At 60.8% G+C, this 16,717-nt stretch overlaps 2 protein-coding genes across 2 annotated transcripts in view; one reads left to right on the top strand and one right to left on the bottom strand.

Moving 5' to 3' along the window:
• Nucleotides 1–3,780, top strand: part of CAMSAP3 (calmodulin regulated spectrin associated protein family member 3) — a 9,288-nt gene extending 5,508 nt beyond the window's left edge. Inside the window, exons 14-20 of the mRNA XM_029916511.1 lie at nucleotides 1–368; nucleotides 1,542–1,681; nucleotides 1,760–2,055; nucleotides 2,492–2,591; nucleotides 2,853–2,965; nucleotides 3,047–3,165; nucleotides 3,248–3,780. The exon at nucleotides 1–368 is cut by the window's left edge and continues 50 nt beyond it. Of these exons, the coding sequence (XP_029772371.1) occupies nucleotides 1–368; nucleotides 1,542–1,681; nucleotides 1,760–2,055; nucleotides 2,492–2,591; nucleotides 2,853–2,965; nucleotides 3,047–3,165; nucleotides 3,248–3,553 (1,442 nt within the window). The 3' untranslated portion in view covers nucleotides 3,554–3,780. The remainder of the gene's footprint in view (nucleotides 369–1,541; nucleotides 1,682–1,759; nucleotides 2,056–2,491; nucleotides 2,592–2,852; nucleotides 2,966–3,046; nucleotides 3,166–3,247) is intronic.
• Nucleotides 3,781–4,794: 1,014 nt separating this feature from the next.
• On the bottom strand, nucleotides 4,795–16,586 carry XAB2 (XPA binding protein 2). The gene is made up of 19 exons (XM_029916831.1): nucleotides 16,514–16,586; nucleotides 11,410–11,558; nucleotides 11,030–11,153; nucleotides 10,621–10,818; nucleotides 9,763–9,897; nucleotides 9,506–9,670; nucleotides 8,684–8,828; nucleotides 8,258–8,409; nucleotides 8,064–8,183; nucleotides 7,804–7,935; nucleotides 7,582–7,713; nucleotides 7,387–7,500; nucleotides 6,334–6,496; nucleotides 6,064–6,254; nucleotides 5,812–5,934; nucleotides 5,559–5,730; nucleotides 5,212–5,341; nucleotides 5,010–5,119; nucleotides 4,795–4,914 (listed from the first exon to the last, which is right to left on the bottom strand). Exons 1-19 carry the CDS (start codon nucleotides 16,562–16,564, stop codon nucleotides 4,853–4,855), a joined length of 2,568 nt encoding a protein of 855 aa, XP_029772691.1. The 5' UTR covers nucleotides 16,565–16,586; the 3' UTR covers nucleotides 4,795–4,852.
• Between the last annotated feature and the right edge of the window lie 131 nt (nucleotides 16,587–16,717).

Raw genomic sequence — 16,717 nt, 5'->3', positions numbered from 1 at the left:
GCAGCCCTGGGCCCGGCCCCAGCCCGACGCCCCGAAGCCCGAAACACGCACGGCCGGCGGAGCTGCGGCTGGCCCCCCTGACGAGGGTGCTCACGCCTCCCCATGATGTAGACAGCCTCCCCCACCTGCGCAAGTTCTCGCCAAGCCAGGTGCCGGTGCAGACGCGCTCCTCCATCCTCCTGGCGGAGGGGTCACCTCCCGAGGAGCCTGCGGCCCGGCCCGGCCTCATCGAGATCCCGCTGGGCAGCCTGGAAGAGCCCTCGGCTGAGGACGAGGGAGATGGGAGCCCGCCTGGTGCCGAGGATTCCTTAGAGGAAGAGGCATCCTCAGAGGGAGAGCCCCGGGCTGGGCTGGGGTTCTTCTACAAGGTGAGAGAGCGTCACCGCAGCAGGTTGGGGAAGGGGCCGGGTGGGTGGGGCAGGCACACGGGTGGAGGCGGCCAGCCAGGTGGGCGTGGCCAGATGCATAGACAAGACAGGTGGGTGACAGATGACGGGTGGGCGCACAAGCCCAGCTGGGGTCTTCTGTGGCATTTCCTTCTGTCTCATGCTCTTCTCCAAACTCTGCCCACCACCGCCCCGCCAGTCCCCCTTCCCACTCTCCCGTGTGTGGTCCCTGTTCTCCATCCTCATGGCACCCCCAGCCTGAGCCAGTGGTCTCCCTGCACCCACGTCTGGACCAGCCTCTGCTGTCCACCCCCCTCCTTCATCCCTGGCCATTTTCAACTGAGCAGCCAGAGATTTTTTTTTTTATGTAAACTGGACCTTGTCAGTCCCATTTAAACCTTTACGTTGGTCCCTTTGCTCTTAGGATAAAAGTCCTTCCATGGCCTTAGGCTCTGCTCACCTCTGACCTTCCCGGGCCCTTCTCCCCGCCCCCCTGCACTGGCCTTCCTGTTCCAGGCCTGCTAGGCTTGTTCTGATCTCAGGGCTTTCACACTTGCTGTTCCCTCTTGCCTGGAATATTCTCTCCCTCTCTCCTTGTCATGCTCCCTCCCTGGTCACCTCCTCCAGGAAGCCTTGCTTAGCACCCCCAGGCAGGGATTGATCCCTCCCCACTCTGTCGATTGGTAGCTGCTGTTTAATATATTTTTTTAAGTTTTTATTTTTAGAGATAGGGAGAAAGAGTGAGTGAAGGAGGGGCAGAGGGAGAGAGAGAGAATCCTAAGCAGGCTCCGCACGGTCAGTGCAAAGCCTGCTGTGGGACTCAAACTCATGAACTGTGAGGCCATGACCTGATCCGAAATCAAGAGTCGGCTGCTTGAAGGGACCGAGTCTCCCAGGCAGGCGCCCCAGACCGGTAGCTGCTTGTGTGCGTCAGGTCGTCTTCGTCCTGGGTTAAGTGCTCTGTGTGAACAGCACCCAGCTCTGTCCTGGTCCCTGCTTCACCCCAATGCCCTGTGTAGGGCTGTGCGCAAAGCAGGTGCCAAGTAGATGCCCTTAGACCGGAAGTGAAAGGGTGGGTGAGTGAGTGGCAGGCTGGGTGGACAGACATCCCAGGGAGGGACAGCCAGCCGGACTCAGTGTCCCCCCGCCACCCAGGATGAAGACAAGCCCGAGGACGAGATGGCCCAAAAGCGGGCCAGCCTGCTGGAGCGGCAGCAGCGGCGGGCAGAGGAGGCTCGGCGGCGGAAGCAGTGGCAGGAGGCTGAGAAGGAGCAGCGGAGGGAAGAGGCCACCCGGTGAGGCTGGGGGCTGCCCGGGACCCCGGCCCCCAGGGAGCCCAGGGCCTGTCTGATGGTCTAACTCTCGGTCTGCAGGCTGGCCCAGGAGGAGGCGGCCCCAGGCCCCCCGGCCCCCCCAGCGACCGTGACCCCAGCCCCTGCCGCCAGGGCCCCGGTTGAGGAGGAGGTGGGCCCCAGGAGGGGGGACTTCACTCGGCTGGAGTATGAACGCCGGGCTCAGCTGAAGCTGATGGATGACCTTGACAAAGTGCTCCGGCCGCGGGCAGCGGGGACTGGGGGGCCAGGCCGGGGTGGGCGGAGGGGACCCCGGCCGCGCTCCGGTTGCTGTGATGACTCGGCCCTGGCACGAAGCCCTGCCCGTGGCCTGCTGGGTAAGGAGCCTGTAAGGGAGGGGTGGGGCGCCAGGGATGGTGCCTGCCCAGTGCCCTTTTCCGGGGCTGGTGGAGACACCCCCTGAGAGTATGTGAGGGAGGGGGGCCTTGCCCACACCCCTTAGACATCCAGAGAGATGTGGGGGCTCTGGTGGGGATAAGGCGTGTTGGGCAGAACTGGCTCATTGCTCTCTCCGGGGCTTCACAGAGGAGGCCCCCTCAGGTACATTAGGGGCACCAGCTGTCTGGTGGGCTTCCCCAGAGCCTGCTGGGCACAGCCCCTATCCCCATGGGTAGGGGGAGGGCTCAGTTGGGGTGCGCAGGGTGAGGGTCTTGGGTGGGTCTGACCCCGTGTCCCTGCCCCAGTCTACCAGGTAAGGCCCTCCCCCAAGACATTTGGGGGGACCAGGTATGACTCCATGCCCCCTTCTTCCAGGCTCCCGGCTCAGCAAGGTCTACTCTCAGTCCACCCTGTCACTGTCAACCGTGGCCAATGAGGCCCCCAATAACCTCGGCGTGAAGAGGCCCACGTCTCGGTGAGTTGGCCGAGGCGGGCAGGTGCCCCGGGTGTTTCTCTCCCACTGAAGGGATTAGAGGACACGTTCAAGGAGGTGTGTGTGGGGGGGGGGGTTCCTGTCCTCTGCTCTGTCCCCTGAGCAGGGCTCCGGCGTCTGAGGCTGGTGCACCTGTCTCCCACGCTGCAGGGTTCTGGGTTCATCCCTTCCCTGGCCCCTCTGTGCCTGTGAAGGCTTCACACGCCACTGACCACTGCCCCATCCCTTCCTGTCCCCCCACAGCGCTCCGTCCCCATCCAGCCTCATGTCCCCAAGCCGCCTGCCTGGTAGCCGGGAACGCGACTGGGAGAATGGTAGCAACGCCTCATCCCCGGCGTCGGTGCCCGAGTACACAGGTAGGAGGGGAGCCAGAGCCAGCAGGCACCGGCCAGGCCCTGCCCGTCCCGTCCCCCGCTGACCACCCTCCGCGCCCCCAGGTCCGCGGCTGTATAAGGAGCCCAGCGCCAAGTCCAACAAGTTCATCATCCACAATGCCCTGTCGCACTGTTGCCTGGCGGGCAAGGTGAACGAACCGCAGAAGAACCGCATCCTCGAGGTGAGCCCACGCCTGGGGCCGGGCCGGGTTCGGTGCTGGGGCCCGCCCCCTGGTGAACCAGGTCTACCCCCTGCCCCACCAGGAAATTGAGAAGAGCAAAGCCAATCACTTCCTGATCCTCTTCCGGGACTCGAGCTGCCAATTCCGGGCCCTCTACACGCTGTCCGGGGAGACGGAGGAGCTGACGAGGCTGGCCGGCTACGGCCCCCGCACCGTCACGCCCGCCATGGTCGAGGGCATCTACAAGTACAACTCGGACCGCAAGCGCTTTACCCAGATCCCTGCCAAGACCATGTCCATGAGCGTAGATGCCTTCACCATCCAGGGCCACCTGTGGCAGAGCAAGAAGCCCACGACCCCCAAGAAGGGCAGCAGCACCCCCAAGTAGCCCCATCCCGATGGTGCCCAGGGCGGAGGACAGCCTGGAGGACCATCAGCTGGTATTCCTGGGTCTCGTCTGTCCCCAACCTCGTCTGGGTAGGGCTGGAGTCCCTACCCCCTAACTTCTGTCCTGTCCTGCTGTGGGGGCTGAGCTGGGAGGTTCAGGGACTCAGGGCTCAGCTCAGTCCCCTGTCTGTCCTCCCCACCTTCTTGAATAAAATAATTTAGAAAGAACTCCAGGGCTGGCCTCTCCCTCCCGAGGCTGGCTGGGGCACCCGGTGACATCTCCATGTGAGAGGGCTTCCCGGCCCCTCCCCTTGGCCTCCCCCTCACTGCACTTCCCTCCTCCGCGCGGACGTTGCCAGCCTCTCCTGGCACTTGGTCTGTGGCCAGCTGCTAAGCTTGACCTTCTCTCCTCCAGCCGCCTGCCCCCGTTTCGGCCTCTGGAAAGGATTCCGTGTTTCTCTCCCGTGAGCCCCACCCCCAGGGCCAGGTGCGCCCTTGGCCTGGCTGTGCACGTCTCAAACGTAGGCTCTACGCTGCTGGAAGCTCAAGGCAGCCTGAGCGTCTGGTCTCCCTGCGGCCCCAGCCCAGCCCCGCCAGCCCCACCCGCTGCACCGTTCACCTCAGGGCCGTCTCCCTGGCTCCTCTCCATCCCCATGACCGCCCCCAGTGCAGGCCGTCACCCTGGGCCTCCCCACGGCCCCAGCCAATCCCCCGCAGCCCACGTGGCCTGTTCAGAGCACAAATCTGATTATATCCCTTGATGCTTAAAATCCCTTAATAGTGCAGAGCCACTAATGGCTTCCCAGAGCTTAGGCCTAAGGACCACGCCCTGGCCCAGGGCCGAGGTCTGGCTCCTGGCTGCCGTCCAGCGTGAGAAGTACCTGCTAAGCTCTCAGACCAGGTCTTCTCCTGAGGGGAGGTCAGCGCCCTGACCCAGAGTGAAACAATTTGCAGAGGAGAGGCTGCAAATCTCCACCTGCTGATGTGGGAACAGGCTGACGAGACCTGGGCAGTCGGGGGCAAGGCCCTCAAGGAGGCCTTGGGCAGCAGAGACCGGCCTCTGGGAAGAACTGGCTCTGCAGGGTGGAGGCGGGGCGGGTGCCCTGGCCAGGAGCCCAAGCTGCCCCACCTCCTGGGCCAGCCAATCTGGGGGGGCGGGCCCAAGGCCAGGGCGCCAGCCAGCTGGCAGGCCCCACGGGCACCTGGGCAGCAGGAAGGGTGGGCAGGAAAGAGGCTCAGACCATGTGTACAAACACAGACTGTATTGGGGGAGGGGAGGGCTGGGGGCACAGGGCTGGGGTCAGTCCTCCTTCAGGCTCCCAAACACAGCGGCCGGCACGCTCTGCTGCTCCAACCGCACCTCTGGGGAAGGAGGGAGGCGGGGAGGACCCGGTTATCCCGGGAGGGGCCCGCCCGTGCCTCCACCGCCCCGCCCCGCCGCCCAGCCGGCCCCTGACCGTTGGGCTCCAGGTCCATCTCGTCCTCGTCCTCGTCCTCCCCCAGCTCGATCTCCTCGGGGTTGGCCTGCTGGGCCAGCTCGGCCAGCTCCTCCCACGACGCGTCGCTCCTGGGGGCGGGCGGCAGGGATGAGCACGGGGCCACACGGCTCGGCCTCCCCGGGGCCCCGCTCCCAGTCCGCCCCCACCCCAGCACCCGCACCTCACAAACAGGATCTTGCTCTGGGCCCGCTGGGGCTGGTCCCGCTCGGCCTCGGCCGCCAGCTGCTCGGCCCGCTGCTCCAGCAGCTTCATGTCGTCCATGCCGCTCTGCCCAGGGGCGAGGTCAGACACTGGCAGGGAGAGTGGGGGTCAGGCACCAGAAGTGGGTCCTGCCCTCCCCACAGCCACGCCGCCCCTGTCACAGCCTGTGGGCCCACCCCTCCCCCACCTGAGGACCCAGCCCTCCAGGAGCTCCCAGTCCCCGGGGGGGGGGGGGGGGGTGGACTCTCAGGCCAGAAGTCACTGGTGGGCGGAGGGCAGGGGGAGGGGCAGCGCAAGGCTGCTCACCGGTGCCCGTGGCGCTGCCGGACACCTTGAGCATCTGCGACGCCATGAAGTTGACCTGCGTGTTGTACGTGGCCTGCACGCTGCGGCGGATCCGCAGCATCTCCCGGATGGTGTCCTCGTTGCCGTGCCGGACCTCGAAGTCCTTCCACGTCTGCCAGAAAGCCCCGGTGGTCTGGGGAGGGCGGGGCGCACGTGCGTGAGCGGCCGGCCGCCTCCCCACGCCCCCCTGCCCCCCTGCCCGGGCTCCCCCTACCCGGGGGTCGCAGATCTGGGAGCAGAAGCTGTAGATGGCCCGCGCCCGGTCGATCTCGCCGAGCTTGCACTCCATGTCCGCGAACCGCAGGCACATCTCCCGGGCGTGTTCGTCCGACAGCACCTGGGGGGCGGGGGGGGGCAGGGCGTGAGGGGGTTCCCCGTACCCCGGGCTTCCAGAACACTCCCTCCAGGTCCCCACACGCAGGCACACTCAGACCCCCTAGCCGCCCCTCCGCCGCCCGCAGGGCACCTCGATGGCCTTCTGGTAGATGCCGCGGGTGTGGGTGACCCCGTAGACCTCGGCCGCACGCTTGATGTAGATGTTGAACATGTCGTACTGCTGGGCAGGCTCCACGGCCCGGGTGGCGCGCTCATACACTGCCATGGCGTGCCGGGCCAGGCCCCACTCCTCCTCCAGCTGGGCGTACAGCAGGTACAGCGCTGCGACACGACAGGACGGGGTCAGAGGCTGGCGCCCGGCCCTGGACACCCCCTCCCCTGGCCGGCCTGCCCGCCTCACTCTTGGCATATTTCGGGGGGCAGCCGTCCAGCGCCTGCTCAAAGAGGTCCCGCGCCCGCTCCAGCTTGCGGCCCCCGTAGCGGGCGATGAACTTGGTCAGGTAGGTGCTCCAGATGTCAGACACGTTGGGCCACTTGAACAGCGAGATGCCACGCTCGTATGCCTGCCCCGAGAGGAGGAGTTGTGTGTGGGGACCCAGGGCAAGAACACGTGGCACCCAGCCTGCCATGGGGGGGGGGGTGTCCCCGTCTCCCCCCAGCTGGTCACGGCAGGCCCTTCGCCATCCACTCCACCTCACGATCACGGCGCAGTCAAGGGGGGGTCCGTACACCCCCCTCAACAGACTGCAAGGACCCCAGTGACACAGCAGGACCAGGACCAGCAGTCACTCGTCAGTCATTATGGGCAAGGTGGGGGCCGGGGGGGGGGGTCTCAGCTCTGCGGACACTGGAGCCCAAGGGCCCTGGGAAGAGGTTCGTTCACGTGCCCAAGCTTCTCACGCCACTGCCTGACGACAGGCAGCGGGTGGCACACGTGCATGTCCTTTGGATACATGCAGTGTCCGCACGGAACAGAAACCTCTCAGCAGTGAGGCGGGGCCTCCCGAAGCACATGCAGGTCCTCCCACACCCGTGATGCGCGTGCAGAGCAGGACAGCCCGCACACACCTGCAGCACAGAAACCAGACCCGTGTCTGTTAAGAGGTGAGCTGTGGCCCCCAAATTCCTGTTGAAGCCATAACCCCAGGGCCTGAGGACGTAACTGAACTTAGACATCAGGCCTTTATAAAAAGGAAACGAAAAGCGAGTCACGACCGTGGGCCCTAATCCGAGAGGACTGGAGTCCCCGGGAGATGAAGACACAGATGTGCTGGCGGGAGGCAAGCCGAGGAGAGCGGCCTCGGGAGAGGGAAGCCCCGCCGATGCCAGTCTGCGATTTCCAGCCCCCAGGACGAGGACGGTACATGTCTGTTGTCCGAGTTCCCTGCTCTTGTGACACCCTGTTAAGGACACCGTGGCCAGGCACTGGGACCTGCAGGCCGGCGCCCCTCACCTTGAAGCTCTCCTCGAAGTACTTGTGCTCCTCCAGGAACATGGCGTAGTTGATGACGATCTGGGGGGTGGCGATGCGCAGATCCAAGATGCGGTCATACACGGCCTTGGTGGACTGCGGGGCAGCACAGGTCGGGACACGTGCCGGGGCAGGGACCGAGGTCCCGCCCCCACCGGCCCTCGGCCCCCGGCTCACCTGGAAGGTGCCCAGGCTCTCCTCCAGGTCGGCGAGCATCGACCACACCTTCAGGGACTTGTACACGCGGTTCTGCACAGGCTCTGAGCCGTCGAAGTACTCGGCTCGGCGGGCGGGCAGCGCGGTGGCCTTCTGCAGGGAGCCGGCGGTAGGGGCGGGGGCTCAGGGCCGGCGGGCCAGGTGCACAGCCCCCCCACCCCCCCACCCCGGGCGCGGGCTCACCCGAAGCAGCCGCAGGGCCTGGTCGTAGTTCTCGTGCCGGAGCTCCAGCTCGCCACACTCACACCACACGCTCGCCAGGTCGTCCACCTGCTTGAAGCTCACCTTGGTGGCCTTCTCCAGGATGACACGGGCCTGCCGGGGTGGGCAGGGGCAGGTTGAGACCCTGCCTGTCCAGCCCCCGCCCCCCTCCCTCACATGTGTCTGTGCCTCCTGCGTCCTCTGGCCAAGGACACATCTACACACACACACACGACACTCACATCATCTAGCTGCCCATTGTCCTCGTAAAACTTGGCGAATGCGACCCACAGGGTGTGGGGCTTGCCCGTAGCCTTGAAAGGGTCCACCGTCTGCACGGCCTCCGTGTATGTGTTGATGATCTGGGCGGGAAGCACGGGGTCAGGCTGGGCCGCTGGGCCCTGGCAGGCGGGGGCGGGGCGGGGCCATCACACACCTCCCGGGGGCGGCCCTGGTGCAGGGCCACACGCTTGTGCCACTCGTGCACGTGGTGTGGGTTCTGGCGCAGCAGGACGCTGTTGAGGAGCAGGGGCCGCCGGCCGATGAGCTGCTCGAAGCGGGCCAGGCGCAGCTCCAGGTCCACATCGTCTGTGCACATGATGGGGGGCAGCGGGGTGGGGGGGGGACAGGGCCTCAGCACAGCGGCCCCACCCCCACCTCTCTACCACCGGGGCTGGCCTGGCCCGGCCCGGCCAAGTCACCCCACTGGCCACGCGGCCAGCTTCCCTCCCCACTGACCCCCGACTGACGGGGGGACACCCCTCTCCCGTCGCCGTCACTCGGGCTCTCAGAGACCTGCTCACCAGCCCGGCCCCCCGCTTCTCACCAGCCCAGGCCTACCCTAGGATGGGGGGGCCCTCACCTTCCTCCTCCCGCCCCAGTTCTGAAGCGGTCTCCATCTTGGCTGCGATCATGCTCTCCTCAAACTGGGCGTAGCTGTCGAACACCTGGGTGAAGTCCCGCACAGTCATCACGGTCCGGATGGCCTCCTCGTACACATCTCGAGCCTGGGGGCAGAGGAGGGGAAAAGGGAAGTGTTGACTGTGGGGTGGGGGCAGGAGTGCCTGCCTGAGTGGATGCAGGGAAGCTGGCAGCACCGCCCAGGGTACCGGCACTCAGCAGAGCCACAGCTGTCCACCCCCTGCCCTACCAGAGTGACCCAAGGCCCCACTCCTCCCCAGTAAATGGCACCCCTGCCTGCCCCGCCCACTTCAGAAACTCATATTCTCCCAGTCACTCCGACCCCTGAGCTTGGGCCCCATCTCTCCAGCCCTCTTCCCTGCCAGTCATGCCCCACTTCCCCCGCTCTCCCCACCGGCTCCACCAGCCTCAGCCTGTGGTGGCCGGAAGGGTTTCTGTGAAGCGCAGAGCCCGTCCCGCCTCCATCCTGCTTGCACCCAGCTGGCCGGCGGCTCCCCTCAGCAGGGCACAGCCGACCCCTCGGCTGTCAGCGGCCCCCTCTCTGCTCCAGCTCCACCCCCTCCACTCCCACTTCCCTGAGGCCTCATCAACCCAGCCAGCCTCATGCACTCCCTGGCCCCCGGGCTTCTCACGCCACTGCCTGACGACAGGCAGGTTAACGTGTATACTGATGGTAACACTGACCCTGCAGGAGGGATCCCTGTGTCAGGCACCTGCGCGGCCCCCCATTCCTCTCCCAACATGGCCTCCTGTGCCCGCGCACCTTCTCAAAGTGGCCACTGCGGATGTAGTAGTCGGCCAGTGAGCACCAGAGCTTGCCCAGCTGGTCGGTGAAGCGGGTGAGGCCCCCGCGGATGATGGCATCCACGTTGAGTGACTGCACCTTGTCTGGGTTCTGGGAGATGAGGTCACAGAGCTCGTGCCACAGCTGCGGGGCCAGGAGGAGGAGGGTCAGCCTCGTTCCCCAGGAGGGCAAGCCTTCCTGCCCAAGCCCCGCCACCCCCCTCCCCCCAGGCCCACCTGGTAGTTGGACTTGCCAGCCTTGGACACAAAACGCTCATCATTCACCACGGTGGCCAGGCGCTGTGCGGCTTCGTCTAGCCGGTCGCTGGACTTGAGGTACTCGATGTACTCCTCCGCACTCTCGGGGCTCAACTGCACAGCGGCCGACCCCACCGGCAGTCAGCGGGGCCGCAGAGCCACCCCACTGGACCCCCTCCCTCCCACCAGGCCAGCCAGCCCCCAGGGCCTTGATCAGGCACCGGCCCTGCCGAGCCGGCCTCAGCCATACCTGTCCCACCCGGGCCCACCAGTCTGACTCCAGCGCCGCAGGTGCAGCCTCGACTAGAGGTCCAGCGGAGGCCCCGCAGAGGCCCCACCAATCCAGCCTGCACGCCCCCCTCCCCCCCGCCACCCCGGGGCAGCCCCAGCCCTTGCTGGTCTGGCTTAGACATCGGTACAGCCGGCACAGTCCAGGCCTTGCTTCTACCCCAAGCCCCACAGCCAAACAGCGCCATGCTGAGTGTCACAACGTGCAACAGCTATTAAAGGGGGAGAAGGCGACACACCACCCTGCCATTTCCACCTGGAAACATTCCCAAGCCGCTCGGCTCCCGTTCCCTGGCCTCCCGCGGCTGCGGTTTAACTGGTCTGTGGTCAGCTCACGGGCATCGTCTAGCCAGGCAGATGGAAAGCTCCGTGCAGGCAGGGACTGTCTCTGCCACGCTGTCCCAGCGCCTGTCTCAATACTAGCCCTGCAGCAGGCGCTAGCACATTACGTGGAGAAAAACCAAGCCGCAAACAAAAGCCCGTCTCGAGGAGCCACAAGGGGCTAGCGACCCAGTAGGCCAGTTCTAGGGCCCCCTCGCCCAGGCTCACCTTGAGGAAGCGCCGGTAGCCCCGCACGGCAGTCTCGGGGAGTGGGTGTGAGCGCAGGAAGCGCAGGTACAGGGGCCAGATCCGGGAGTGCTGCGTGATGGGGAGGGCCCGGAGGGCTCGGTCGAACGTGCGGCGGGTGTGTGTGACTCGGCCCTGGTCCATCAGAAACTGGCAATAGTCTAGCCATAGACGTGGCATCTGGAGGTGTGGGACACAGGCCGAGTCTGAGCTGCCGGCGCCACGGCTCAGCCACAAAGACGGCAGAGGTCCTAGGGCCGAGAACGCGGCAGGACACGAGAGGGACCCCCTCCTCGAAGACCAGGTCTAGCTCCACCTCGGGTACACGGAGGCCACAGGACACCACTCCCCGCCCCCCAGCCATGGCCCAGCCTCTGCCCCCCACCCCCACCTTGTGCATGAACACAAAGGCCCTCTCGTGGCAGTTGTTGACGTCCTCGTAGGCCGGGTCAGTCACGCAGCGATGCTTCACCTGTGCGCGGCGCGCCTTCAGGTACCGGTACCAGAGTTTGTAGCTGGGGACGCAGGAGGGGCAGATGACAGGTCAGCCTTACACACCCGGAACCCTTTGCCCTGCGCCATGAATCAACTGCGGGGCCAAGGGACAGGGCCCGGGGAAGGACGGCAAGTCTCAGCACTGGGGGGAAGGGCCATCGGGAGATGCGCATTTAGTCCCTGAACGACAGTGTGGGATCTACAGGCCAGTCTTGTTTGGGCAGGATTGGGGGGGTGGGGGCTGGGGGCTGGGCAGGTCAGCAGGACTGTGCCCACCTGCAGGGCAGCAGCTTCAGGGCCCGCTCATATAGCTGATTGAGCCTCGGCTTCGGGGCACCTTGCTTGAACTCGATGTAGCGCAGCCAGCACTTGACAGAGAACTGGTTCCGCATGATTTCCTCCTCATAGGGGAGGTCCTCTTCCTCCTGCGGGAGCCGGGAACAGGCAGGAGAGACCTGCGCTCAGAGCCAGGGCACCAGACACCCGGATGCTGGGACGCAGGTCTGGATTTTACTCCCCGAAATCCTACTGCCCGCAGTCTGACCCGGGTCCTCAGACTCCTCAACCACAGCGTTCTAGGCCAGACCTGAGACTGTCACCCAGACACCACTCTTTTGGCCCTCCAAGTCAAGCCACCTCCTCGCTGGCCCAGGCCACCAGATTTCCTAGCCTCCCCCGTCCGGTGCCAGCCCTCACTCGGACCTGGATGCCAAGATTTCACTCCGCACAACACGCCTCTTCCTAAACTCCAGGCCTTCAGCATCTCCGGCTGCCACTACCAGGGTGGTGCTCAGCTGTCCCAGAACTTGGAAAGTGAACACCGAAACGAAACCGAGAAGCCCTGAAGGGGGCGCCCTCATGCGCCACCATCTGCGTCAACGGCAGACCCCTGACAGGAAGCAGCTTACCTTCCTACCCCAGCACGACTTCCCTGTGCCTGGCAACAGCCCACAACTCCGCCAGTGAGAAGCATCACCACCCTGAACTGTCGCTTTCGCCTCATAGAATTTCCTTCAAAGCAGCCTCTTGGAGTTTCCTTTTTCTCTATAAAGGGATGTTCCTTGGACACCTGGGAGGCTCAGTTAAGCATCCAACTTCAGCTCAGGTCATGATCTCACGGTTTATGAGTTACGGCCCCCAATCGGGATCTGTACAGACAGTGCGGAGCCTGCTTGGGATTCCCTCTTTCCCTCCCTCTGCCCCTTCTGCGTGCATGCGCGCCCTCTCAAAATAAATACACAAGCTTTAACATAAAATAAAGTGACGTTCCTCTCCTTTGTTCTCCAGACATGCCTTTGGTTTTGCCATCGCTTGCATACCCTGAATTAAAATTCCTCTGCCATTCCTAAATAAACCCATGTTGCTGATAAAATCATTGGCAGTTTTATTTTCAGGGTCGACCGAAGCTAGGCCTTTACATCAGAAGGAGAGGTACGGGCCAGCCCCCAAGCCTCCCCGATACGAAACCCCAAACACCTGTGAAGATGCTAGGCCTGTATACGCACACCTCACAGACACTGTTGGTTCAGACCCAGGCCACCACAATACAGAGAATCTCACAATACAGCAAGTCAAATGAATTTTTTCCTAGCACACACATGCTTACAAAACAGTTGTTAACGGGCACTGGTGTGATGTCTAGAAAGTGTACATAACGTGATTAAAGGACACCTCCTTGGGGAAAAAAAAAAAAGCTGACCACTACTTGAGCTTTCAAGGAGTTGTAATGTTTTTTGCTGGTGGAGGGTCCCGCCTCAACGGTGATGGCTGGGGATGGGTCGGGGTGGTGGCTGCCCAAGGCTGGGGTGGCTGTACCCATTTCTTAAAATAAAACAAACTGAAGCCACATCAACGGAACCTTGCCACCACAAACGACTTCTCTGTAGTGTGAGATAACCGAGGTCTTCTTTCCAAACTGGAATCGATCGTCTGTCTCCAACCCTGCTGCCACTTGGTCAATGAAGTTTCTGTCATAGTCTAGAAGCTCTGTTGTGACTTCAACAACCTTCACAGCACTACCACCAGTAGATTCCATTGTAAGAAACTGTTTTTTTTTGCTCATCCATAATGAAGCAACACCTCATCCAAACTGTAGAAGACGACCGCAGCAGTCCGGCCCTATTTTCACGCTCCTCTTGTAATTCGGATTCTCTTGCGGTTTCCACATCTGCAGTTACTTTCTCCACTAAAGTCTTGAAACCCTCGGAGTCATACAGGAGGGTTGGAATCAACTGCTTCCCAAACCTCCTTAATGTTGATATCCTTACCTGTTCTCATGAATTAGACTGGCTTTTTTTAAATGTTTATTTATTTTTGAGAGACAGAGTGTGAGCCGGGGAGGGGCAGAGAGAGGAGACCACACAGAATGTGAAGCAGGCTCCAGGCTCTGAGCTGTCAGCACAGAACTTGACGCGGGGCTCATAATCACAGACCTTGAGATCAGGACCTGATCCGAAGTCAGCTGCTTAACCATCTGAGCCACCCAGGTGCCCCGAATCAGAACGTTCTTAATGGCATCTAGAATGGTGAATCTTTTCCAGAAGGTTTTCGATTTGCTTTTCCCAAATCAGAGTAATCACTATCTAGAGCAACTATAACCTAATGAAACGTATTTCTTAAATAAGGCGGCTTGAAAACGTAGGGGTGTCTGGGTGGCTCAGTTAGTTGAGTGTCCGACTTCGGCACAGGTCATGATTTTGTGGTTCATGAGTTTGAGCCCCGCATGGGGCTCTGTGCTGACAGCTCAGAGCCTGGAGCCTGCTTCGGATTCTGTGTCTCCCTCTCTCTACTCCTCCCCTGCTCACACTCTGTCTTTCGCTCTCAAAAATAAACAAACATTAAACAAAAAAAAATTTTTTTAACTGAAATTATCCTTTGATCTGTGGACTGCAGAAAGTATGTTATGTTAGGCACGAACACAACCTTAATCCTGTCGTACATTTCCATCAGAGCTCTGGGGGACGAGGCACATCATCACGGAGCAGTAACATTTTGAAAGAAAGCTTTTCATGTGAGCAGGAGGCCTCAACACTGGACTTAAGATATTTAGTAAACAGTGCTCTAAACAGACATGCCATCATCCAAGCGTTGTTGCTCCACCTACACCGCACAAAGTGGATTTAGCTTCTTTTTTATTTAAATTTTTTTATGTCTGTTTTATTTTGAGACAGAGAGTGAGCAGGGGAGGGGCAGAGAGAGAGAGAGAGGGAGACACAGAATCTGGAGCAGGCTCCTGGCTCTGAGCTGGCAGCACAGAGCCCAACATGGGGCTTGAACCCACGGACTGTGAGATCATGACCTGAGCCAAAGTCGAACACTCAACCAACTGAGCCACCCAGGTGCCACAGATTTAGCTTAATTCTTAAGAGCCCCAGAATTTTCAGAATAATAAGTGAACACCGGCTTCCATTTCAAGTTATCAGCTGCGTTAGCCCCTAACAATGAAGTCAGCCTGTGCTTTGAAGCATGGAGGCCAATCAGTGACTTCTCTCTAGCAACCAAGTCCTAGATGGCCTCTTCTCCCAATAGAAGGCTTTCCCGTTTACGTTAAAAGTCTGTTCACTGTACTCACTTCATTAATTATCTTTTTAATTTTTTAACGTTTACTCATTATTATTATTTTTGAGAGAGAGAGAGAGAGATTGCAAGCAGGAGAGGGGCAGAGAGAGAGGGAGACACAGAATCCAAAGCAGAATCCAGGCTTTGAACTGTCAGCACAGAGAGAGCATGGCCTGAGCCGAAGTTGGATGCTCAACTGACTGAGCCACCCAGGTGCCCCCACTTCATTATCTTACCGAGATCTTCTGATCGACTTTCTACAGCTTCTACCCCAGCACTCACTGCCTCATTTGCACTTTTGTTACAGAGATGGCTTCTTTCCTTAAACCTCAAGGGCCAACCTCTGTCAGCTTCCAACTTCGGCAGCTCCCTGACTTGTCTCAGCCTTCGCAAAACCGAAGGGTTAGGCCTTGCTCTGAATTAGACTTTGGCTTAACGGGAAGTCATGGCAGGTTTGATCTCCCATCCAGACCACTAAAACTTTCTTGGTAACAGCAAACGGCTGCTTCACTTTTTAATCATTTGTGTGCTCATTAGAGTGGCGCTTCTAATTTTCTTCAAGAACTTTTCCATCGTGTTCACAACGTGGCTGCTTGGTGCCAGAGGCCTAGCTTTCGGCCCCTCCCAGCTTGCAGCATGCCTCCTTCATTAAGCTTCATCATTTCTAGCTTTTGAGTTCAGGTGAGATGGGTGACTTTTCCATTCACTTAAACATTTATTTTTTTAAATTTATTTTTGAGAGATAGAAAGAGACCGGGCCAGCAGGGGAGGGTCAGAGAGAGAGGGAGACACAGAACCGGAAGCAGGCTCCAGGCTCTGAGCTAGCTGTCAGCACAGAGCCCGACGAGGGGCTCGAACCCACAAACCGTGAGATCATGACCTGAGCCCAAGCCGGATGCTTAACCAACTGAGCCACCCAGGCGCCCCCATTCACTTAAACATTTAGAAGCCACTGTAAGGTTATGAATTTCAAAGTGGTTATGTCTCAGGGAGTACGGAGACCCAAGAACAGAGATGGGGAAGAAGAGCCTACACGCACAATTATTAACCTCCCGGTTTTATACGGGTGTGGCTCCTGGAGCCCCAAAACAAAAGTCATGAGAAAGTGAAATATTGTGAGATTACCAAAATGTGACAGAGACGTGAGGTGAGCAAATGCTGTTGGGAAATGGTGCCAACACGCTTACTTACTTGCAGTGTTGCCACAAACCTTTAATTTGTGTTGAAGGAAGGAAAGGAAAAAAAGTAAGAAGGAAAAAATCCCCAAAAAGAAAGAAAGAAAAAAGAAAAAAAAATCCCTACAGAACCTACAAACTGCGAGAAAAGGTCCTATGCCTGCTCTCTAGATACCAAGTCTTAGGATTCTTCACAATCCCACTGGCCACTGCCTGACCTGCTCCACAGGTGACTCCACAGTTCACCTAACCCAGACCACAAGCCTTCATTCCAGACACTAGAATGCTCAGGACCTGACCTAGGCCGTTACTCAGAACACCAAAACTTTACCACAGAAACCAGAGCCCTGGCCTGGTGGCTATGCCTTTACTTCAGACTCCGGACTTCTACAAGATTCCACTATGCGACGCCCCCTCCCCCCCTCCCCGCGCGCCTCTATTTCCACCCAAGGTCCTGAACCTCGACTGCCCCTCTTAACTCAGACCCTCAGACTCCACTACCAGACTTTTGCTCCTGGCCACCCTGGTCCGTACGTCCTGCCCTCCGGCAGACAAGAGCTTTGGCTCAGACACCCCAGGAGGCCAGGCCCCGAACCCCTGAAGTATCCAAGCCCGGGTGCTCCCACGCGGGCCACCCGCAGACTCACGAAAACAAGGTCCGGCCGCTCCGGCCGGGAAAGACGCGCCATCACCACCATTTTCCTGGCTCTCCAGGGACGGCCGGAAGTCGCATTATAATGATGTCTCCCTCTGAAGGCCCGCCCTCCAGGGCCAGACCTGTTTCCTATTGGTTGAACCCTCCCCGATCGCGCAGACGGCATTTGTTGACATTCGCGTAGACGGCGCCAGGG

Source organism: Suricata suricatta, chromosome 12, assembly GCF_006229205.1.
Source record: "Suricata suricatta isolate VVHF042 chromosome 12, meerkat_22Aug2017_6uvM2_HiC, whole genome shotgun sequence".
NCBI classification, from domain to species: domain Eukaryota; kingdom Metazoa; phylum Chordata; class Mammalia; order Carnivora; family Herpestidae; genus Suricata; species Suricata suricatta.
The sequence above is the reverse complement of the archived record's forward strand: the minus strand, read 5'-3'. Positions and strand labels throughout refer to the sequence as shown.

Excerpts from the sequence above, each read along its gene's own strand:
- XAB2 (XM_029916831.1), bottom strand. The coding sequence starts at position 16,564 with ATGGTGGTGATGGCGCGTCTTTCCCGGCCGGAGCGGCCGGACCTTGTT. Across the intron at positions 11,154-11,409 it reads CTGAAGCTGCTGCCCTGCAG|CTACAAACTCTGGTACCGGT; the intron begins GTGGGCACAGTC and ends CTGCGTCCCCAG. Across the intron at positions 6,497-7,386 it reads ACTTCGAGGAGAGCTTCAAG|GCATACGAGCGTGGCATCTC; the intron begins GTGAGGGGCGCC and ends CTCTCGGGGCAG.